Source organism: Diospyros lotus, chromosome 4, assembly GCF_014633365.1.
Source record: "Diospyros lotus cultivar Yz01 chromosome 4, ASM1463336v1, whole genome shotgun sequence".
NCBI lineage: Eukaryota > Viridiplantae > Streptophyta > Magnoliopsida > Ericales > Ebenaceae > Diospyros > Diospyros lotus.
In genome coordinates, this window is record NC_068341.1 from 1176011 (window position 1) to 1194545 (window position 18535).

Genomic DNA, 18535 nt, shown 5'->3' on the forward strand with positions numbered 1-18535 from the left:
TCAATTCACATAAACATGTAATAGTATGAACAAGGATTCATCCCAATAGAAGACAAACTTATAAAGCGAAAACAAGGTACCTTTGGAAAGACTTTGGCCATTCAATATTTGGTTTCACGTTTTGTGCTACCAGACCATGTATGGCCATCACAATAGTGGGTTGATAAACTACAGAATGCAAAATGGGAGTTAAAGATTTTAACTTGGAATTTATCCTCAATAATGAAGTCCAAAATTATTGTGGCTGGAGTTGTTACCTTGAAGAGACATTTGTTGTGTTCGCATTATGTATTGATGAATTAAATCGAAATCACCAAGACCATGCAAGCATTTTACCTTCATTTGCATGTCACATTAGACAGATATAATATAAGAAATTTAGCTAGTTTGAATGAAGTTATGAGATATACAAAAGATATTCATGGCAATTATAACTTACAGTCTTTCGCATGATTGGATCATGATATTGGAGTTGTAAAACATTTTCATGGATCCCATCAAAAATTAGGTCGTAGTCACCACTAGACAATGATCAGTCATTGAACAGTTAGGTATTTCCATTAGAATGATGAAAGAGAAAAGGCAAAATGTTTAACTAGAGTTGTAAACTCACCGGTTAGAAACTAGGGAGCGCAGAAATTCAAATTCATTTGACATTCTGCTGCTGCCATTACCAAACTTCCTTTCCCTTTTAACTTTTCTCTTTTTGAAAAATCTTCAAAATTGAACAGGAGATTTTAATGCCCCATGAAGATGCTGAAAATAAAAATGCAGTCAACAGACTTTACTCCTTTACCTCTTTCCATATGTCAAAAATACTTTTTGAAGTGTCCTTGCGGCCAACCACTTGAGAACTGATCTCCAACTAAGACCAAAGAACCATGCAAATTATAGTTGCAGGAGATCAATCAAGAAAACAAACAAGTATGAAGACAGTTACAAACAAACTTTTCATGAGAAAGATTGCCTTCCTCAAAACCTTACTATAAAATGGCAAGTTCATCCTACAAGTTTAAAGCAATAAGAATAAGCACTCCACATCAATGCCACCTGTATATGGCTAGGACAAAGCCTTGATCCTAGAATCATAGTCAAGGATCAAATTTTCATTTTGATGTAAATGAAATGTTTACCTATCAGAAGTAAAAATATTTGTAAACAGAAAGTCAAGTTTATGTAAATGATTATACAAGCTTAGAATACAATTCAAATTTGTATGAGCTCTATCCAGCTTCATACACATGAAGTTACAAGTGAATTAGTGAAGGGGTCACAATTAAATTCAAACCCCATTAAATTATTGTCCATTAAATTAAATATATGAGCCACAAGTACCTATGTTGCTAAATATGCATAAGATTTCAACCAAATAAAATCTGTACTGATAAACAATAACTAAAATATAAATTACAAATGAATGCTACAACATTCATAATACATGGGAGATCTCCCATGAAACATGGTTAACCTTTGTTTTCTACAACAATACTAAGAACAAAGTTCAAGAAACTACATTGAATGGTAAAAACTATGAATACAAGTTAAAAATGGTGCTAGATTCTTATAATAATAGAATTTAAAAAAAGAAAGCTAATGAGAAATATGAAAGTTTCTATATGTAACAAGAAGTAAATGGATAAGTAAGAACCAATTTTGCTTCTACTTTATATCTCTCCTTTATTTTTAAATTTTCTCAATCTTTCTATTATATATTTAGATTTTTTTGTTCTCAATTATATTTTTACAGTGAAGTAGATAAATAAAAATGAGTCTTGTTAGATTGTCCACACCTTGATGTAACAAGTAATCATATCAGAATGTTTCAGGTTTTTAGTAATGTTTTCTGCTGTTTTCTCAAGAAACTGATGTGTTTCAATCATTTCAAGGGAAAGAAACTGAGATTTTCTCCTTGACCATAGCCTTTTAGTCAAAAGGCTATCATCACGCACTTCAAGAAGAGGCTTCAAAAGTGACTTAGACATTTAATGGAAAAGGTTAAAACTATACCTAATGAAGAACCTGACCTATCAAAAAAACATGACTGTCTACTGTTGTCATGTACCTCAAAGATGTTTCAAATGCGACTGAATACGTTTCTGTGCACACTTAAACATACATAATCAAAAAAACCGATTGCCTACATTACTTAAAATAGAAACTGTCTTTCCTGGCAATTAATTCCATATAAATAGAGGGCACAGCCAAATTGCTACTGCTTTGGATCATCTGGTGTCATTAGATTCAAGAGGATAATTTCCTAGATCGTGCCTAACCATTGTGACACCTTGTCAAAATCAATACATGTTTAATTATTTTGCCTTTTCATACCAACCACACAAATGAAAAGCTATTGGTTTCCAAATGACTCCTTGATACCACTTATTTATAAAGGATAGTGTCAAAATATTTGTGAAGCTTTATCTTTTTGACTTCCAAGTGGCTGTACATATTTATTTTTAATCTATATTTTGGACATACCAAAACAGAATATTTGGGATGGAAGTAGTATACTTTTAATTACTTCTGAGAAGGGTCAGCTTAGTATCATACCACATTAAGTGTTTCCTTCTTCTTGTCAAGAAACTGAAGAGTATTTAAACATGAGCGTATATCACACTCTGAAAAAGAAGACACAAACCAGGATGTCAGGGGCAAAACATTCAGAAAAGTCAAATTGAAGGCAGAAACTTGATAAAATAGTACATGTGGATATGCAGAATGCCTGTATGCTTCTATATAACTTCTCCCCATTTTAATTCAAGAAACCTTGATTTCTAGGAGCAATGAAAGATCTATTCACTGTTGACATGCTGCAGTGAAGCTATTACTCACCAGTATATTCTGCAAGTGCAGTAAGTGCAATGGAACTCGTCCTTAGTCCTTCCTTGTAACATATATGCTTCAGTCTATAAATAACCATTTATCAACAAAACAAGGTCAATTAAAATGAGAAAGAGGTGGCAGTTTGAATGCAATATAAAATGTCAACAGATGCACAACTAGATAAGCTAGCCACTCATCGTAATCACTATACAATTATACAATTCAAAATTACATTAGCAAATAAAAGGAAAAAAAAAATATAAAGGGTAAAGCTTGGTAGCAAAGGTAAGGTTGCTCCTTTGTGATTGGAAAGTGATAGGTTTGAGTTGTGATAAAAAGTAGCCTTCTGCAAAGCAGGGGTAAGAGTACAATCAAAATGGGAAGGCTCATGCATTGGGGGTTCCCTTTTAAATAAAAGAAAAAAGGCAATAGCAAGGCTTTCCAACACAAATGCATTTCTGACAACAAATCTCTGTACGGAAAGTTGACGTACTCAAGTTTTGATGGAGAATAAAACGACCTTGTGGTGAGAAACAGACGAGTGCTGTATATCACACAGAGAGATACCTTTTTACTGGAGAAAATATTCCATATATGCAAATGATATATGTTGAAGGACTAAAGAAAAGGGAAACCTTAGGAACTTGATTTTATTGTAGAATAAAATACAAGCACACAAGATGATGGTGACAAGTATTTTACAAAATATTGCCAATGATCAAATTTCTCGCTGCACCATGTGTATCACTTTAGGACCAATATTGTGAACAAGAAGTTGAAACTACAAAGTAAGGCAGAAACAGGATTGATAATCAAAGTGATTGTTGATACATAGAACTCAAATGTAGACCCATGAAACAGGAGACAGTGGAGCATTTACCTGCATACGACACGACTAACTGTTGGTTGAACAAATATATGAACCCTACAACCAAGAGCGAACGTTTTTTTGTCAATTTATATATTTCTACTTGGCGCAATGCATATATGATATATTCATATCATGATCATGGGGCAATACAAAGACTTATAGATCTCCAAATTCCCCTACATTGACCCAATGAAGATCAAGGAACTAGAAAACCAAAAATATTGTTGTCTAGCCAATTTTCCATTATAACTTCATCTCAATGAATCAAGAGTTTGAGGCACCATTGTCGATAATCTGACTAGCTATGGTGCTGTAAAGAATAGAATGGTATCAGACAGTATTTGAGCCAGTTATAAGCATCATGGTAACCTCCTAAGAATGTTCAGACAGAGAACTCAAGAACTGCCTCCAAAGAAACAATAGAGAGAAATAAAGTTCACCTCTAGATCAACTGAAGATTGAAACATAAATTGATTGTCACAGATAATAAATCAACACACTATAGTTTTTATGCAAATTCTTCTCTTTACATAATACAAAAAAATGATCTGTTTCTATACCTAATACTTTAATTGTTTTATTAAGCTTTGCTCCATACTTCTCTTTTCTTTTCTTTTTTTCATTTTTGTTGGTAACATGGCATTGTTCCTCTTAGAGTGCCCAGGCACATGTAGTTCCCTATTCACAAATACAAAATTTGATGAAATTGGAATATTCTACTGAATGCAAATGAGGCAACTCAAACAGAGGACTTCTGCTTCATGGATGGAACACAAATAAATAATAAAATTGGTGTCTTATGTTCTTATAAGAACTTCCCTGTTTATCTTGAAAATAAATAAATGACTGGCCAGAATTGATTATTACCAGTTTATCATAACTGGATTAATCCACAATAGAAGCCATATAAATTCAAACAATTTTAACAGTCAAGCAAGAACTACGTACTTTGCCACTTGGCGTAATGGTCTCAGGGCAGGAGCATATAGGTCATTACATATGCAAATCACCTGCATATCACATTCTGCCAATTTTGAGTATTAAGACAATGACTAATCAACCATGTAAGACAACTCAATCTTACAGGTCTGGACAATGGTGCACTTCTATGCTTCTTTTTTGATGTTGTCCTCCCATGATCCTCTTTAGCCACATTTTCTTTTCCAGCATCTGACTTCCTATCTGCAGAGAGCTGCATCAACAACATATGTCTCATTGTTATTGGAAAAAGTATCCCTTCCCATCATAAAGCATGACTAAAAAAAAAAGGATCGGTATGAAGAGCTGGAGAACCTATCTTCAACAGATTAAAACAGAGAATAAGATAGATAAGAAGTTGATGCTCTATTCAGTAGCATCAGTTTGTTTCTGAGATCCTGGTTAGAGGAATTATAAAACACCAGAGAGCAGGACATGAATCTCTAACTTATTAAATGTGCCTATATTTTAACTGTTTGGGCACTCATGCATGAAAGCGACAGCATCTACTATATAAAGGCCATATAAGTTACCATCTTCAGAATGACCTCCACAGCACCCTTGCCATCCCCAAGAGCTCCATCTATTTCATCAATTACCTATAAAGCAATAAAGACAATTATGTTTTACTGTATCAGAAAAGATAACGGTAAATGATGTAAGAATAGTACACACCAAGCACTTAGGCTTTGAGTCAGCCATGACAGAGTTCATCTGAACCACATCAAGAATTTTCCCTTCAATTGTTGATGAAGACCGATCGTCACTTGCATTTATCTGCTCAGAAAAACATTAACTGATTAGTTTTTTAGAAGTAACAAATAAAAGACAAACAAAATTAAGAATGATTCTAGCATGGGAAACTGATCCACCCTAATAAGCAAGACAAATATTAATAATATATCAAGCTCTGAACAGATGCAAAAACACTACATTTCTTATATGATACTTCAGAACATATTGAAAATTAAACCCAGAAGAGATGGATCCCTCACCCACAGTAATGTACTCAAAATAATGATATGCAAATTTTATGAATAGTTCCTTGTAGGACCTAAAGCAGCATATACTAGAAGCTGCTTATCTAAAAGAACAACAAAACACAATAGAGGTGAAACACTCATGTCTATATGCATGATTCAAAAAAACAGAACCTCCACAACACGATATCCACAATGCCTGGCTGCTACATGTGCTAGGGTTGTTTTCCCTAGCCCTGGGGGCCCACAGAGTAGAAGAATCTGCAAAAATTACAAGATTTCTTATGATTGCCTTTACCTTAAACTCAAAAATGAACAGTAAAGAATACAGTCTTGTACCAATTGTGGGACATTAAATATGATAAGAACATGCAAATAGGAATTGATTTCAGAGATTAATAACCTAAATCCCAGAAGGAATATATTGCTGAAATATGTTCTCCTGGAATGAAAAGCAGCACAAATAAATAAAAACAAAGTTCAAATATGCTCCGATACAAAACATGAGAATAGAAAAATCAGATCCTTTGGGTTTTACTAGAGTCCTCTAGTGATGTATTCAATCAATAAATGGCTATTCCAGAATGTATGATCTATTCTACAATGTGTCTTGGTTATTGTTGCCAACTAATTCATAGGTTCATCAAATAGTATAAGAAAACACAGAAACATCTCTGATAGGATATTAATGGCTGAAACTAATGATGAAAAAGTAACATCTTTGTTGCAGAACTCTTTTGAAACTAAGTTGATTCACATGGTCATATGATTAGTGCTAGTTAGTAGAGAAATAGCCACATGCAGTAACATCCAAGAAATCCCTTTAGATGCCATGAGTTTGTTGATACAAAAAAGAAAACGAAACCAATGATTACAAGAATAAAGCAAGATTGAGATCAATATCATAGTGGATTTAGCTATTTTGCCTCACAAATTCTCTTTTGGTTGACCATCTGTTCATAAGAAACAACATGAATTCCAAGCGGATCTTCACCTTATGAACTAACCAACCAGGAATATGCAGGATCAGAAAGGAGATATTTCAGGTCCACTGTTACATGAAATCACAGATGAAATGGGGATAATTTCATGCAAGTTTCAACTTTGGGGAGTAACTGCGAATGCTTGGCAGCTGAAGGTAGAGTAGTTGCGGTCATATTTAGCCCATAGAGTCCTTGTATCATGCAGTAATTTTTTTGGAAAAGGCAAGGGACTAAATACAAGGGAAGGATTTCCAAAGCTGACCTTGTGCTCCGGAGGACCAGAACCCTTATTTTTCTTCTTCCATAACTCTGAAACACCTTTGGGGTCATTGTTCTCCAGGCCCAAATCATTATAAACTTTGAAAGTTTTTGTGCCAAATCTAGATCCTCTACTCTTCCCTGGAAAGCTCCTATCAGAGAGTTTCTGATGTTGAGCAGCTGAAGAATGTCGTCTCAAAGCAGACAAAACCTCATCTCCTGTAGTCCTAATTTCAGATCCAAAAACACAAGAATCCCACTGTTTCAACCACAAAAGTACCTAGGAACAGCACAGTTGAGTAATAAGCAGAAAGTCAAATCAAGTAGCATCATTGAAGGCAAAGCGCTTTGAAACTTATTAGTAGAAGATTTTGAATTCAAGAAAACTAAGACTGATAAATGTACCTCACGATTTGTTTGTTCATCACTAAGAAGTTCCACAAACGAATTTGGAGCATATTTATCCACCCAAAGCTTTTCATTCACCAATGGTGTTTCAGGAAGGATTGTGCCATTGTCACATTGAACACTAGCTTGAACAGCCTGTTGCAACATGATAATCCATGTTAAGTCAAATTGTAATGCATAAGAGATATCTAAATGAATCCTATGTAAGCTTACAAGTGATAATTTATCTTTTCCATCCCTAATAGAAAACTAAAAAGTCACCTTCAACACTTGAAAAGTCCTAAAATATGTATTCCCAAGCTTAACCTACTCCAAAGATCTTGGCCAGAAAAGTCCTTCCAGAACTTCAAGGAATAACTGCAGTGCTATCAAGCAACTACGTGAAATAACGTGTGCAGGTAGACATGATTGCATTCAGACCACAAAATGAAGACCATAATTGAAAAAGTCATAAAATTGAGATCATAAGAATTAAGGGAGAAGTTTTATAGATTAAATCAATTCTAGTTCCCAAATTCTGGAAATATCAGAATCCTACACATCATTACTTGATAAAACTATGCAGCAATGTGGCCCATGATAGAACTCTTAAAACTGAGTAGAACACTCATATGGGATTTATCTTCATGTGATCTTCATATAAAACTCATAACTTTATTTCATGAGTTACTTAGCATTTCCTTGATTTAGCAGTAGAAGGAAACACAGAATGAAAAATGAAATAGAAAGCTTCTTTAACAGACCTTCAACTATATTCAACCACTTCTATATCTATCATATAATTGGTTCCCCTACAGACTTCTTCTCCTGACAGTATAGTAAAGAGAACAAAGTAGCTCTTGGCTTTCTTTAAGTTGCTCAGGTTTTTCCTATGACCAGGCAAAGGATGGATATAATTGAATGCTTGCCACAGAGTTGCCTTCTTCACATGATGAGCTCCATTAGAACCATTCTCAGTATTGATAATCTGAGGAGTGCACAGGTGAATATATCAGATTTGGTGTTTTATGCACAAAGGTAGTAGTGAGTTGGTGGATCATCTTCCTGAATGGCACGAGAAGTTCAGCATTTTGGTTTTTCCCTTTTGGGAGAGTGGTGGGTTGTGCTGGTCTTTATAACTAGTTCCATGTGCTCTTGGAGGAGTTGCATGCCAGACTATCAAATATCTATTCGGACAACTATTCTTCCATGTTAGGTGCTGCATTTATCAAGAAAGAAGACTTTTGATGGAGAGGAAAGCTCAATTTTTATGATTGAGGAGGAACGTCCCTTTTGGCTTGTCCTTCATTATGCACGTTTTGTATTATTTGCTTTTTCTGGTTAATATTTAGCAAGGGGCCCCTACTTCCATACTTATTCTTTTGTACAAGGTAAGCAGCTTTTTGTCTATTTATTTATTGAAAGAAAAAATTGCTTCAACATCTTAGTTGATCATGAACTACCAAGTATATTATATAATGTACCTTTGTGAAAGCCTCTGTTTCCACCCTCTGCATCAGAATATGGATGGGTTCTGAAATAAGACCTGCAACTGAAAAGTTGTTGAAGTTTAATTCAAGTGCCTGATTTTAGAATTTCTAACAAAACCAGTATCAATTTTAGTGCCAATAAAGCACCCAATTACACCCATTCATCGGTGTACGGAACAAGGATTTTTAGATACAAATGAAAATAAAAATAAATTGAAATATACATATATCCTTCTTCTTTTTTGGTAATATACATGTAACAATCACTTTCCTGTCTTTTTCTTTCACTTCCACAAATCCTAGTTCCAGAAGTAGAATTAATATCGTTTTGAGTTCCCATCAGAGTTCCAAAACATATTCCGAACCTCACAGTTCAACATGCATCCAAGGATGTTCGTTAAATTGAGGACTGATTTCAATTTCTAGTTTATTATATGTTCCAGCGTTTTGCAGTAAACTGAAAAAAACGCATCACAAGATAATTATGTATTAGTAGTCATACCACTGGAATGCTCTTTCACGGTCAATTTCTTCCGCCGGTCCGACTCCTCGACCCTATTCATCTTCACATAAACCCTATCGCCGTCGAGTCCGGTCACCGGAACACACTCCCCGTCAATCTTCGAAGCGTACCGCGACACAATCGTCTCCTCCTCAACAACAACCACAGGCTCAGCCACTTCAGCCACCTCGTTTCGGGGTGGAGAATAACGAAGCCAATCTTCGTCGTCCTCTCCAGGCGCCACATCGTCGGCCCTGCTCCGCTTATCCTGCAACTGGCCATGTTTGTCGGAATTCAGAAAATCGGGGACTTTGGATCGGAACCGCTTCTTGATATTGACTTGGGTTTTCGGAATAGTTGATGGATCTGCTGATGGCGTGGATTTCGGAGGGAGGGATAGAGTAGGTTTTGGTGGTGGTGGTTCCAAATGGTGGTCTTCTTCTTCTTCTGGGTAGGGTTCGTGATCTTCTTCTTCTGGATAGGGTTCAGGGTCTTCGTAGAAGTGAGAGTTGGCTTCGAGCCATTCGAGCTCTTCTGGTAGAGGAATGTCCATGTCCATGTCCATGTCCATATCCGCATCCATTGATGGAGGGGACTGAGCAGCGTAGCAGAGAAGATCAATGTGTGTTTGGCGGGAAGATGTGTAGAAGAAGCGGGAACGGGAAGGGGGCAAACGATGAACGCAATTCCAAAATTAAACCTTTACTTGGAACCTTCGTTAGATTTTTGGATAAATCGTAATAATCACTCCTTAATATATATAATGTAATTATAAAATTATTTTTTATATTTTACAAAATAATAACTTTTTAAATCATTAAATAAATTAATAAAAATATTTTTTATTTTTTTATTTCCCATTTCTTTCTCCCTCTTTTATTTTAAATAAATATAAAAAAATACTAAACAACAAGTGGTTATTATCCACTGCTAATTAGTAGACTCGAATTGTCTTACATTTGAATTCAATTTCAAATCTAAATTTTACTTTAAGTTCATAAAATTAATTTTTTATTTTTAATTTACATCGAGATCCCGAATAAATAATATTTAAAAAAATATTTTTATAATATGCTTAATATTTTTTTAAATAATTTAACGTACAAATAAACAATATTGAAAAATATAAAAAAATTCAAACAATTATCTCTATTATTCAAATATTATTGTGACTGTAGTTTATTTTTATTGTTAATTCTTTTTTTATATCTTTTTTTGTTTGTCAATTACAATAATGAAATCTCTCGTTCTCTTTTTATTTTTCTCTAGTTTAATCTAAATTAAAGAGTCATGTTTTTATATTTTATTATATAATATTTATTAACTAAGATATAAGATAAAATAAATGAGATATAAAAAATATTACAAATAAAAGTATATTTTATTATATTTGTTAAATTTATTTAATAATCTATTAAAAAAAATCACATGACTTTTTATATAAAATTGTTTAGGTAAATTTACCGATCACTTTACAAATAAAAAAAATAACTTATATATTACTCAATATATTTTAAAAAATTTAACAAATAATATAATAAAAATATTAAAATATTTTACAGTCTTATTTTAATTATTTTATATGTTAATTCAAAAAAATTTCAAACGTTATATTGATATAATCTAATTTTGTTCATTTTAATAAATAATATCCTACACACCAATAAATGTACTTTATTATTAGACGGTGTGTATTTATTATATTTTTTAATATTTAAATAATGTTATTAATTAATAATAAATGCACAAAAGCCTGTCTAAACATTAAAAATAAAATACAAAAAGGGTAAAAAAGAAAATGAGAGAAATTCAAGGAAATACGGCGTGGTTGCGGGGAGGGGAGGGGAGGGGAGCGGGCACTTGGACGTTTCGCATACTTTTCCAGATTAGATTTAGAACCTTCCGTTCTATTTCTACGCGTGGGCGTGGTCCGAACCAATATCAAATATTGTAAGAATAGCGTTCATATGTTCGGATTCATATGTTGTTGAATCTACAAACGACGTACGACTTTCTTCGATTGATCTTCCCCCAAATCCGCGTCGCAGGCATTCGATTCCATCCTCTCCGTCCTTCAATTTGCTCTCTCGATCCATTTCTCGCGTGTTTTTCAGCTGTGCAGTGGGATTAGGGCTTCGCTTTGGGTGTAGAGAAGAAGAGGGATTGAGATGGGGCAGCAGTCGCTGATCTACAGCTTCGTGGCGCGGGGGACGGTGATCCTGGCGGAGTTCACCGAGTTCACCGGGAATTTCACCAGCATCGCGTCGCAGTGCCTCCAGAAGCTCCCCTCCTCCAACAACAAGTTTACCTACAACTGTGACGGCCACACCTTCAACTACCTCGTCGAAAACGGTTTCAGTGAGTCCCCTTGCCTGTGATTGGTTTCAACCTCTATTTTTGTATTGGATCTGTACGGCAATTGATTGGTTGGCGTGTTTGGATTTTTGAATGGTTTGTTTTCATTGTATTTGCATTTTGGTCAGTTGAATCTTATTTTTAAAAGTTGAAATAGGGACGATCTTTCGGGATATTCAAATGGTGCGTAGGATATGAATAAGGAATGTAACGTAGACCGGTATTGCTATTATTGGGTTTTAATATCTTCTTTGGAGAAGGTGGGAGCTGTAAATCGTTTGAGGCTGATCATATGGCACAAAAAGATGCTACCAAAAGCCTTATATTTTCTCTTTTCTGTTTGGTGCTGGGGCCTGTAAATCCTATAGATCACGTTATTATATTTCAACATGGTCTAAAATGTATAGGGAACATGGTTAGATCTCCTTCAAAAATCAACATAGGCAGAGCCATTCGGGTTGACAGACAAAGTTACAATTTCCATATATGTCCCGAGATGAGTCTTTTTGTGTTTCCCAGGAGACCAGGCAGCGTATATTTAGTGAATGTTCTTCTTGTGGGACATCACGATGTGCAGAGAGGGGGAGAGATTAAGCTTCTGTTCTTCCACCTATTTCATTGCCATTTCCTGTTGGCATTCAACAATATCATTTGAAAAACTAAAGCTTCTAGCTTCATTTATTTCTATCCCTTTTTAATTGGTTGGACTAGACAGTGTTTTGAATTTGGTTCTTCTATATTACATGTCAGAATAATTTTCCTTCCCTGTTTTTTCTGTATTATGTGAAAAAAAAAATTGTATGACATTGAGATAATTATATAATGCATCAACTATTTATTTTATAACAATTTGACGTGTTTGACATGCCTATTCTGATTGCATATGCTGGCCAAAATGCTTTCTTATGGCCATCATTTCCTTTTTCTAGTGCCTTCACCAACTTGGGGAATTATTGAGAAGGAAATGGCTGTAAAGTAGGGGGAAAGTGACACATTCTTCAATAAATGTGTGCTGATAACAAATAATAAATAAGACTCATGGGATACTTGTATAATCCCTCAACTCAAACGCTAACAAGCTAAGAGAATATTCTGATGTCGCAAGATTAGCTGCCTATCTCTTAATGATTTTGTCTGCCTCTGCATTGCCAGCCTAGATATTAAAGGGTCACCTGCAAGGCCAAAAAAAAAAAAGAGAGAGAGAGACTAATGCAGGACATCTCTTGACAAATTGGCATTAACTTAAATACCCAAAGTTTAACATTCCATCATAAAACAGGAGTTGTCCCCTTTATCAAATGATAATACAGGAGAACTAGTAAGATTTAAATCTCAGGAAGTGTCTGAAAAACACAGAACTGGGGTGCTTTCCTCACAGATCATTTCAGGTTAACAAAATTTGTTTAGATCAGCTTAAAGGGGAAAAAAATACTTCTCATACTTCATGCACAAGTGGTGCCTTATGCAGAGTCCTTTTGGCCAATTTGACCCTGAAACCAAAGTACAGTGGCTTATTTGACCCTTCGCCATAAAATAATTTATATAAGATATATAAATTTTAACTATATATTTCACATGTCTTTTAAAAAGATGTTTATATATACACATTGAAACATAAATATTTAATATTTAAGAAGCAATCCCCAAAAATATTGACAATGTTAGTGTGAATCTAAGTGTGATTTCTGATCAAAATAATAAAGTTGTTGTTTTACTTTCAGAACTTCAATTTATCAAATTTTCTAAGGCATTTTTATATTTTTCTGTAAAATATTTGCTTTTAAAAAAATGTACTTATTTTTTGTTATCTAAACATCAAAAAATAAGTAAAATGTGTTACGATTAAGTATTTTACATCCAACCAAATGGAGTTTTAGGAAAAAGTTGGAGATAAAAAGGCAAGAGCAATGCTACATGGATAGAATTTTTATTAAAAAAAATATTATTTAAGATGCTGCTGCATTCATATCCATACATTCATAATGAGAAACTGATAAAATTAATCTTAATGAAAAAAATGTAACTCACATTATTTTTTTTGAATTTTAGATTTAAAAATTATATAAAATATTATTTTAAAAACTTAGGAAAGACAAATAAAATGTTAGCTTGCTTTTAGTCATAATAGAGGAATGGTACCAAACATGTAAAGAACAATGTTCCATCTCACTATTAGGACAATAATGAATAAAAAAGTTAATTGTTATTAATGCATGAGAATAGATTTTTTAAAATTAATATGTAAAATTGAATAACATAATTTAGAAATAAGGAACTTTGTTTTGATTTTTTGCACGTAAGTGGTCGTTAGGATAATATATTTTTAATGAGGTATTTATAAATGGATATGGTTTAATACTTGATTCCTCTGGGGATCCAGATCCAACTCAATTAGAAATGGATCAGTTGGATCCAGATCCAATATACATTGATTGTGGATTTTACAGGTCGGATCCAACTCATTGACAACCCTCCAGAACTATTTACCTTGTCAAACTTTCTTCTATTTTTGAGAAATCACATTGGCCAACCATATTGGTGTCATGTACCAAGATGTTGGAGGTAGTAGCTAGCGGTATAAATAATGTGTAATTAGGCTAATAGAAATTGAATTTCAATATTTAGCATAGCTGGAAGAATGTTCCAGCATGCTATAGCCTAGTTGTAATCGCACATGGCTCGAGCCAACCGCTTTTGGCGCCCAAGTTGCTGGATCAGTATAAATAGCTGATCCAGGCGCTAAAACGAGTATGTTGAATGAAATTGGAAATGAGTTTCCCTCGAATTCTCTCTAAACTCTCTCTAAATTCTCTCTCTAATCTAATCTCTCCTTCTCTCCCTAAAATCTCCCTATTCTCTCTTGATTTCCGTTCTCGATCCCTCAAGAATTCCATTGTCAGATTCGTGATCTGACAATTGGTTAATGTCACCTCCCTGAATAATAAGAACTAATGTCACTGGTTTTGTAGGATTAGTGATACCTGTTTTTGTCTCAGTAAGGAGGCTAACAACAGAATGTTTTTTGCTCTATTTGACTTAATTTTAATTAATGTTTTTTTTTATATAAAAAAAATTTTGGCAATATTTGTTTGGTTGGTTCTAACTGGGCTGCTTATGTTGGTCGATGTAGCATATTGTGTTGTTGCAGTTGAGGCAGTTGGAAGACAAATTCCAATTGCATTTCTAGAAAGAGTTAAGGAGGATTTTAACAAGAGATATGGTGGAGGGAAAGCTGCAACTGCTGTTGCCAACAGCCTGAAAAAGGAGTTTGGGTATCTCTGTTTTTCTGTCAAAAAACCATACGAAATTTTGTTTCCACTCTTTATAGTACTCGACTCTTTTTGTCCTTACACTGTTGCAGGCCAAAATTGAAGGAGCATATGCAGTACTGTGTGGATCATCCAGAGGAGGTTAGCCAGCTTGCAAAGGTGCAGGCTCAGGTTTCTGAAGTCAAGGGAGTGATGATGGAAAACATTGAAAAGGTAAGCAAGTTTTGATCTTGGGGTTCTCTTGTGAATATGAACAATTGCAGTCTTGTTTTGTTTTGTTTTCTTTTTTGGTTTCTATTTTGGCTTGCGATTTCTTTATTCTTTTTCTCCCCCCACCCCCAAAAAGGTTGTGTAATATGATTGTTGATTTTTTATGTAAATTACTTCATATACTTATTTTTATACTTGGTCAAAATATGGGTTTGTGTTCATTTATTTATCATTTCATCACTTACAGGGTGAACTGGTGCACAAGATTCTCATAATTGCTAAGTTAAGAACGGTCATCTGTATGCACCCTTGTATCCAGTGCAAAGAGATTTCTGAAAATTTACTTTTGTGTATGAGAAGTTAATTGTCAGCATCTTTTCCTTTTTTAAGTTTTAAAATTTTATTATGTGAGAAAGAATGATGTGTACTTTCATTTTAAGTTTTTAAGTCAACATCATATTGTGGTTTGTAATAGCTAAGAGTTATGTACTTATTGTGTAAATTTGGATATGGAATCAGTCCCCTTGCATTTTTGGCATTGGAAGCTTGAATCATAGCTGAAACTCTGCATTTTTCATACCTGGCATTCTGGTGCGTTTATGACATTTCAAGCATAAGTCAGAACTGAAACTCTGTTTTGTGTTTTTCATCCTTGAGAGTGTGGTGCATTAAAGATGTGTTTTTCTGCAGGTTCTTGACCGAGGAGAGAAGATTGAGGTGCTGGTAGACAAAACTGAGAATCTTCGCTCTCAGGTCAGTATAAAGCCGAATTTTGTGTATTTGACTGCATATAATTTAAAATTTTTATTGTTGGTATTGTACGACTTTAGTGCTGGTTGATACTAATAATGTTCTGGAAGTTATGAAAGTGTTGTTGGACAAATTTTGAGGTATTTTCTTTTGGGGGCTAATGAAGTAGGGTGAGAAGCACACTCACTTCAAAGGAGTGTAGCTTGTCCTTGTTGGCTTCTGAGTCCCTGGCATCCGTTCTTATCTAAATATGTCTAAATATTGTATTAGTTAACTCTTTTTAAAAACCAAAATATCTTTTTAGACGCCTATGGAGACACACCTGTGCATTCTGAGGTATCAATGTGTTTTACTTGGACACATAAAACTAATGCAAGTTTAGGGAAAATAACCAAGAGTGAGAAAATAATTTTTTATCATTTTGGCATATGATACATATATTTATGATTTAAATTGAACGAGCATTTGTTCACATAGAAAATTTTATTGAATTTGTTCCCATGTCGTTTTTAGTTGACATCATTCTTTTTTGGAAATATTGTCTCTTTCTGATGTCATATCGGTGTTCTGCATTCATATCTAGGCTTCTTGTAACAACAAGAAGAATCACACGTGTTAATCTGCCAGATATTGTTACCTGATGAAGTTCTTTATATATGGACCACTTCTTGTTATTGAAATTAAACTGTGATTCCTTCGATTTTACTTTTCCCTAAGAGATATTCAGTTTGATCTAAGTTCTATTGTTACATGTTAAGAATGTATCACCTCTGAGCTTGCCACATTGGCTCACACAACATGCATTTATAATGCCTGGTCCCAATGAAAGTTGGCCAACTATAATAATTGACTTTCACTGCTGTACCAGACCACCATTTAGTGAGTGAGACCAATCAACTTGGCTACATGATGCCAAACCCAAAGACAACATTTCCACCGTTGTGTGTTCTCTATCTTTTCTTTCCCTTTTCCAATTTGCAATAATACCTTTGCATGACTGCCTGATTTTTGTCTTACAATTTGCAACTGTTGTTGCTTTACATTTTAAAGACTTGGAAGGGAAGTCTGTGTTTTATTCAAAAAGGTAATGTGAATGGAATTAAAGCGGAATTTTAGCTATCTTGATAAGTTTGTTGAATGTTTCTTAAACTGGACCAAATTCAAACATAGAAACAAAAACTCATGTACGCCTCTCTTGTTCCAAAACCTCCATCACGTCAGCAAGTGTATGATTCTTGTTCTTTTCATTGATTTCCAATATGATTGATCACACGATTGGATCTCTCAAAAAATTTCATAATGCTCGATATCCAAAACTATGATTTTTCTGAATGGTTGTGTGGGTAAATGGGGTTGAACAAATTGAGCTGTGAGCTTGTTGCCATGATGAGGATAGTTTATTGGGTGTGATTCAGATCCATGGATTAAATTAGTGGATTCAAGTTGAGATTGTCAAGAAGTTGATGATTTGTTGTAGGGTTTTATGCTAACTGTGGATTGAGCAATTGCATTTTTCCGAGATCATGCCATCGCTTTTCTGATTCATTGTAGTTCATTTAATTTTTTGCTGAAATTTTTCCTTTTCAGGCCCAAGATTTCAGGCAACAAGGAACACAGATTAGGAGGAAGATGTGGTTCCAGAATATGAAGATAAAATTGATTGTGCTGGGTATCCTCATTGTCTTGATTCTCATCATTGTTCTATCTGTCTGCAAAGGCTTCAATTGTTGATGATGATTAGGATTGTTCTCTGCTGCTGGATCAGTTCTTCCACATGTCCTCACATTTTGTTCAGAAATTCATGTCTAGCTTGATTGCTGCTCCACGACCTGCTGCCCACGTTACCTTATTAAGGGGCTCTTGGGCTGTAACTTGAATTGGTTGTATAAGTGATGTGCAGGAATTTCTTACGCCAAGTAGGAAAGGCTTTGTTTGTTTTACACAACACGAAACATTTATTTCTTTGATACTGTAATTGGATGACTGCCCAAATAACTGACCATTTGTGTTGCCACTGACTGGATTAATTCCTCCTCTTCTTTCCTCACCTTGAACTTCAAATTCAACTTCAACCTCTTGAAGTATTTGTACGCCACAGGTTCAGCCCGTCCGTCCGTCCATCTGCTTTATGAGCTTCTCAAGGGATGCATCCAAAATGGATTTTCGAATTTCTAGTATCAGCCAAACGACATATTGAGGTGTGTCCCAAAGTTTCTGTCCATAAAGAGCACCAACTTAAGCTTCGTTCCGCTGTATGATCAAATATTTTGCACACTCAAAATCACCATATTTTGTGGGTATGGTGATAAAATAAAGGCATAAAATAATGTAGTTGAACTTATAAGACATGATAAAATAAATGCTTATTCTAGTGATACGTGGTATAATTGATGATTATTTTTTAGACTTTATAAATGGCTAAATTTATATTTTTGTCTATATATATATATATATATTTTTTTGGTGGTGTCACTTAAATTTTTTATTATTTTGATTATACCTTTATATTTTTATTTTTAAATTAATTTAATGCTTTGTATTTTGATTTTTTTTATATTATAACTCGAATTTTTTATTATTTCAATTGTATTTTTATATTTACGTTTTTAAGTCAATTTAATTTATGTATTCTTATGTGTAAAAAAAAATTAAATTGATTCATCTTACTCTATATTTTTT

At 34.1% G+C, this 18535-nt stretch overlaps 2 protein-coding genes across 15 annotated transcripts in view; one reads left to right on the forward strand and one right to left on the reverse strand.

Moving 5' to 3' along the window:
* The window catches only part of LOC127800007 (uncharacterized), a 30548-nt gene extending 20565 nt beyond the window's left edge, over positions 1-9983 (reverse strand). Inside the window, exons 1-13 of one of the 13 annotated variants that reach the window (XM_052334363.1) lie at positions 9273-9983; positions 8765-8832; positions 7299-7436; positions 6898-7173; positions 5827-5913; positions 5348-5449; positions 5206-5271; positions 4779-4886; positions 4643-4704; positions 3704-3748; positions 2833-2906; positions 2551-2618; positions 797-865 (exon numbers count right to left, since the gene is read on the reverse strand). In XM_052334363.1, the coding sequence (XP_052190323.1) occupies positions 797-865; positions 2551-2618; positions 2833-2906; positions 3704-3748; positions 4643-4704; positions 4779-4886; positions 5206-5271; positions 5348-5449; positions 5827-5913; positions 6898-7173; positions 7299-7436; positions 8765-8832; positions 9273-9855 (1746 nt within the window). In that variant the 5' untranslated portion in view covers positions 9856-9983. The remainder of the gene's footprint in view (positions 1-796; positions 866-2550; positions 2619-2832; positions 2907-3703; positions 3749-4642; positions 4705-4778; positions 4887-5205; positions 5272-5347; positions 5450-5826; positions 5914-6897; positions 7174-7298; positions 7437-8764; positions 8833-9272) is intronic. The other 12 variants (XM_052334376.1, XM_052334371.1, XM_052334364.1 and 9 more) reach the window with 12 other exon arrangements.
* LOC127800010 (vesicle-associated membrane protein 722) overlaps positions 1-17903 on the forward strand; it is a 21442-nt gene extending 3539 nt beyond the window's left edge. Inside the window, exons 1-5 of one of the 2 annotated variants that reach the window (XM_052334380.1) lie at positions 11158-11630; positions 14758-14899; positions 14989-15109; positions 15797-15859; positions 17444-17903. In XM_052334380.1, coding sequence (XP_052190340.1) covers positions 11441-11630; positions 14758-14899; positions 14989-15109; positions 15797-15859; positions 17444-17587 — 660 coding nt within the window. In that variant the 5' untranslated portion in view covers positions 11158-11440 and the 3' untranslated portion in view covers positions 17588-17903. Of the gene's footprint in view, positions 1-11157; positions 11631-14757; positions 14900-14988; positions 15110-15796; positions 15860-17443 lie in introns of those variants that run through there. The other variant, XM_052334381.1, reaches the window with a different exon arrangement.
* Positions 17904-18535: the final 632 nt, after the last annotated feature.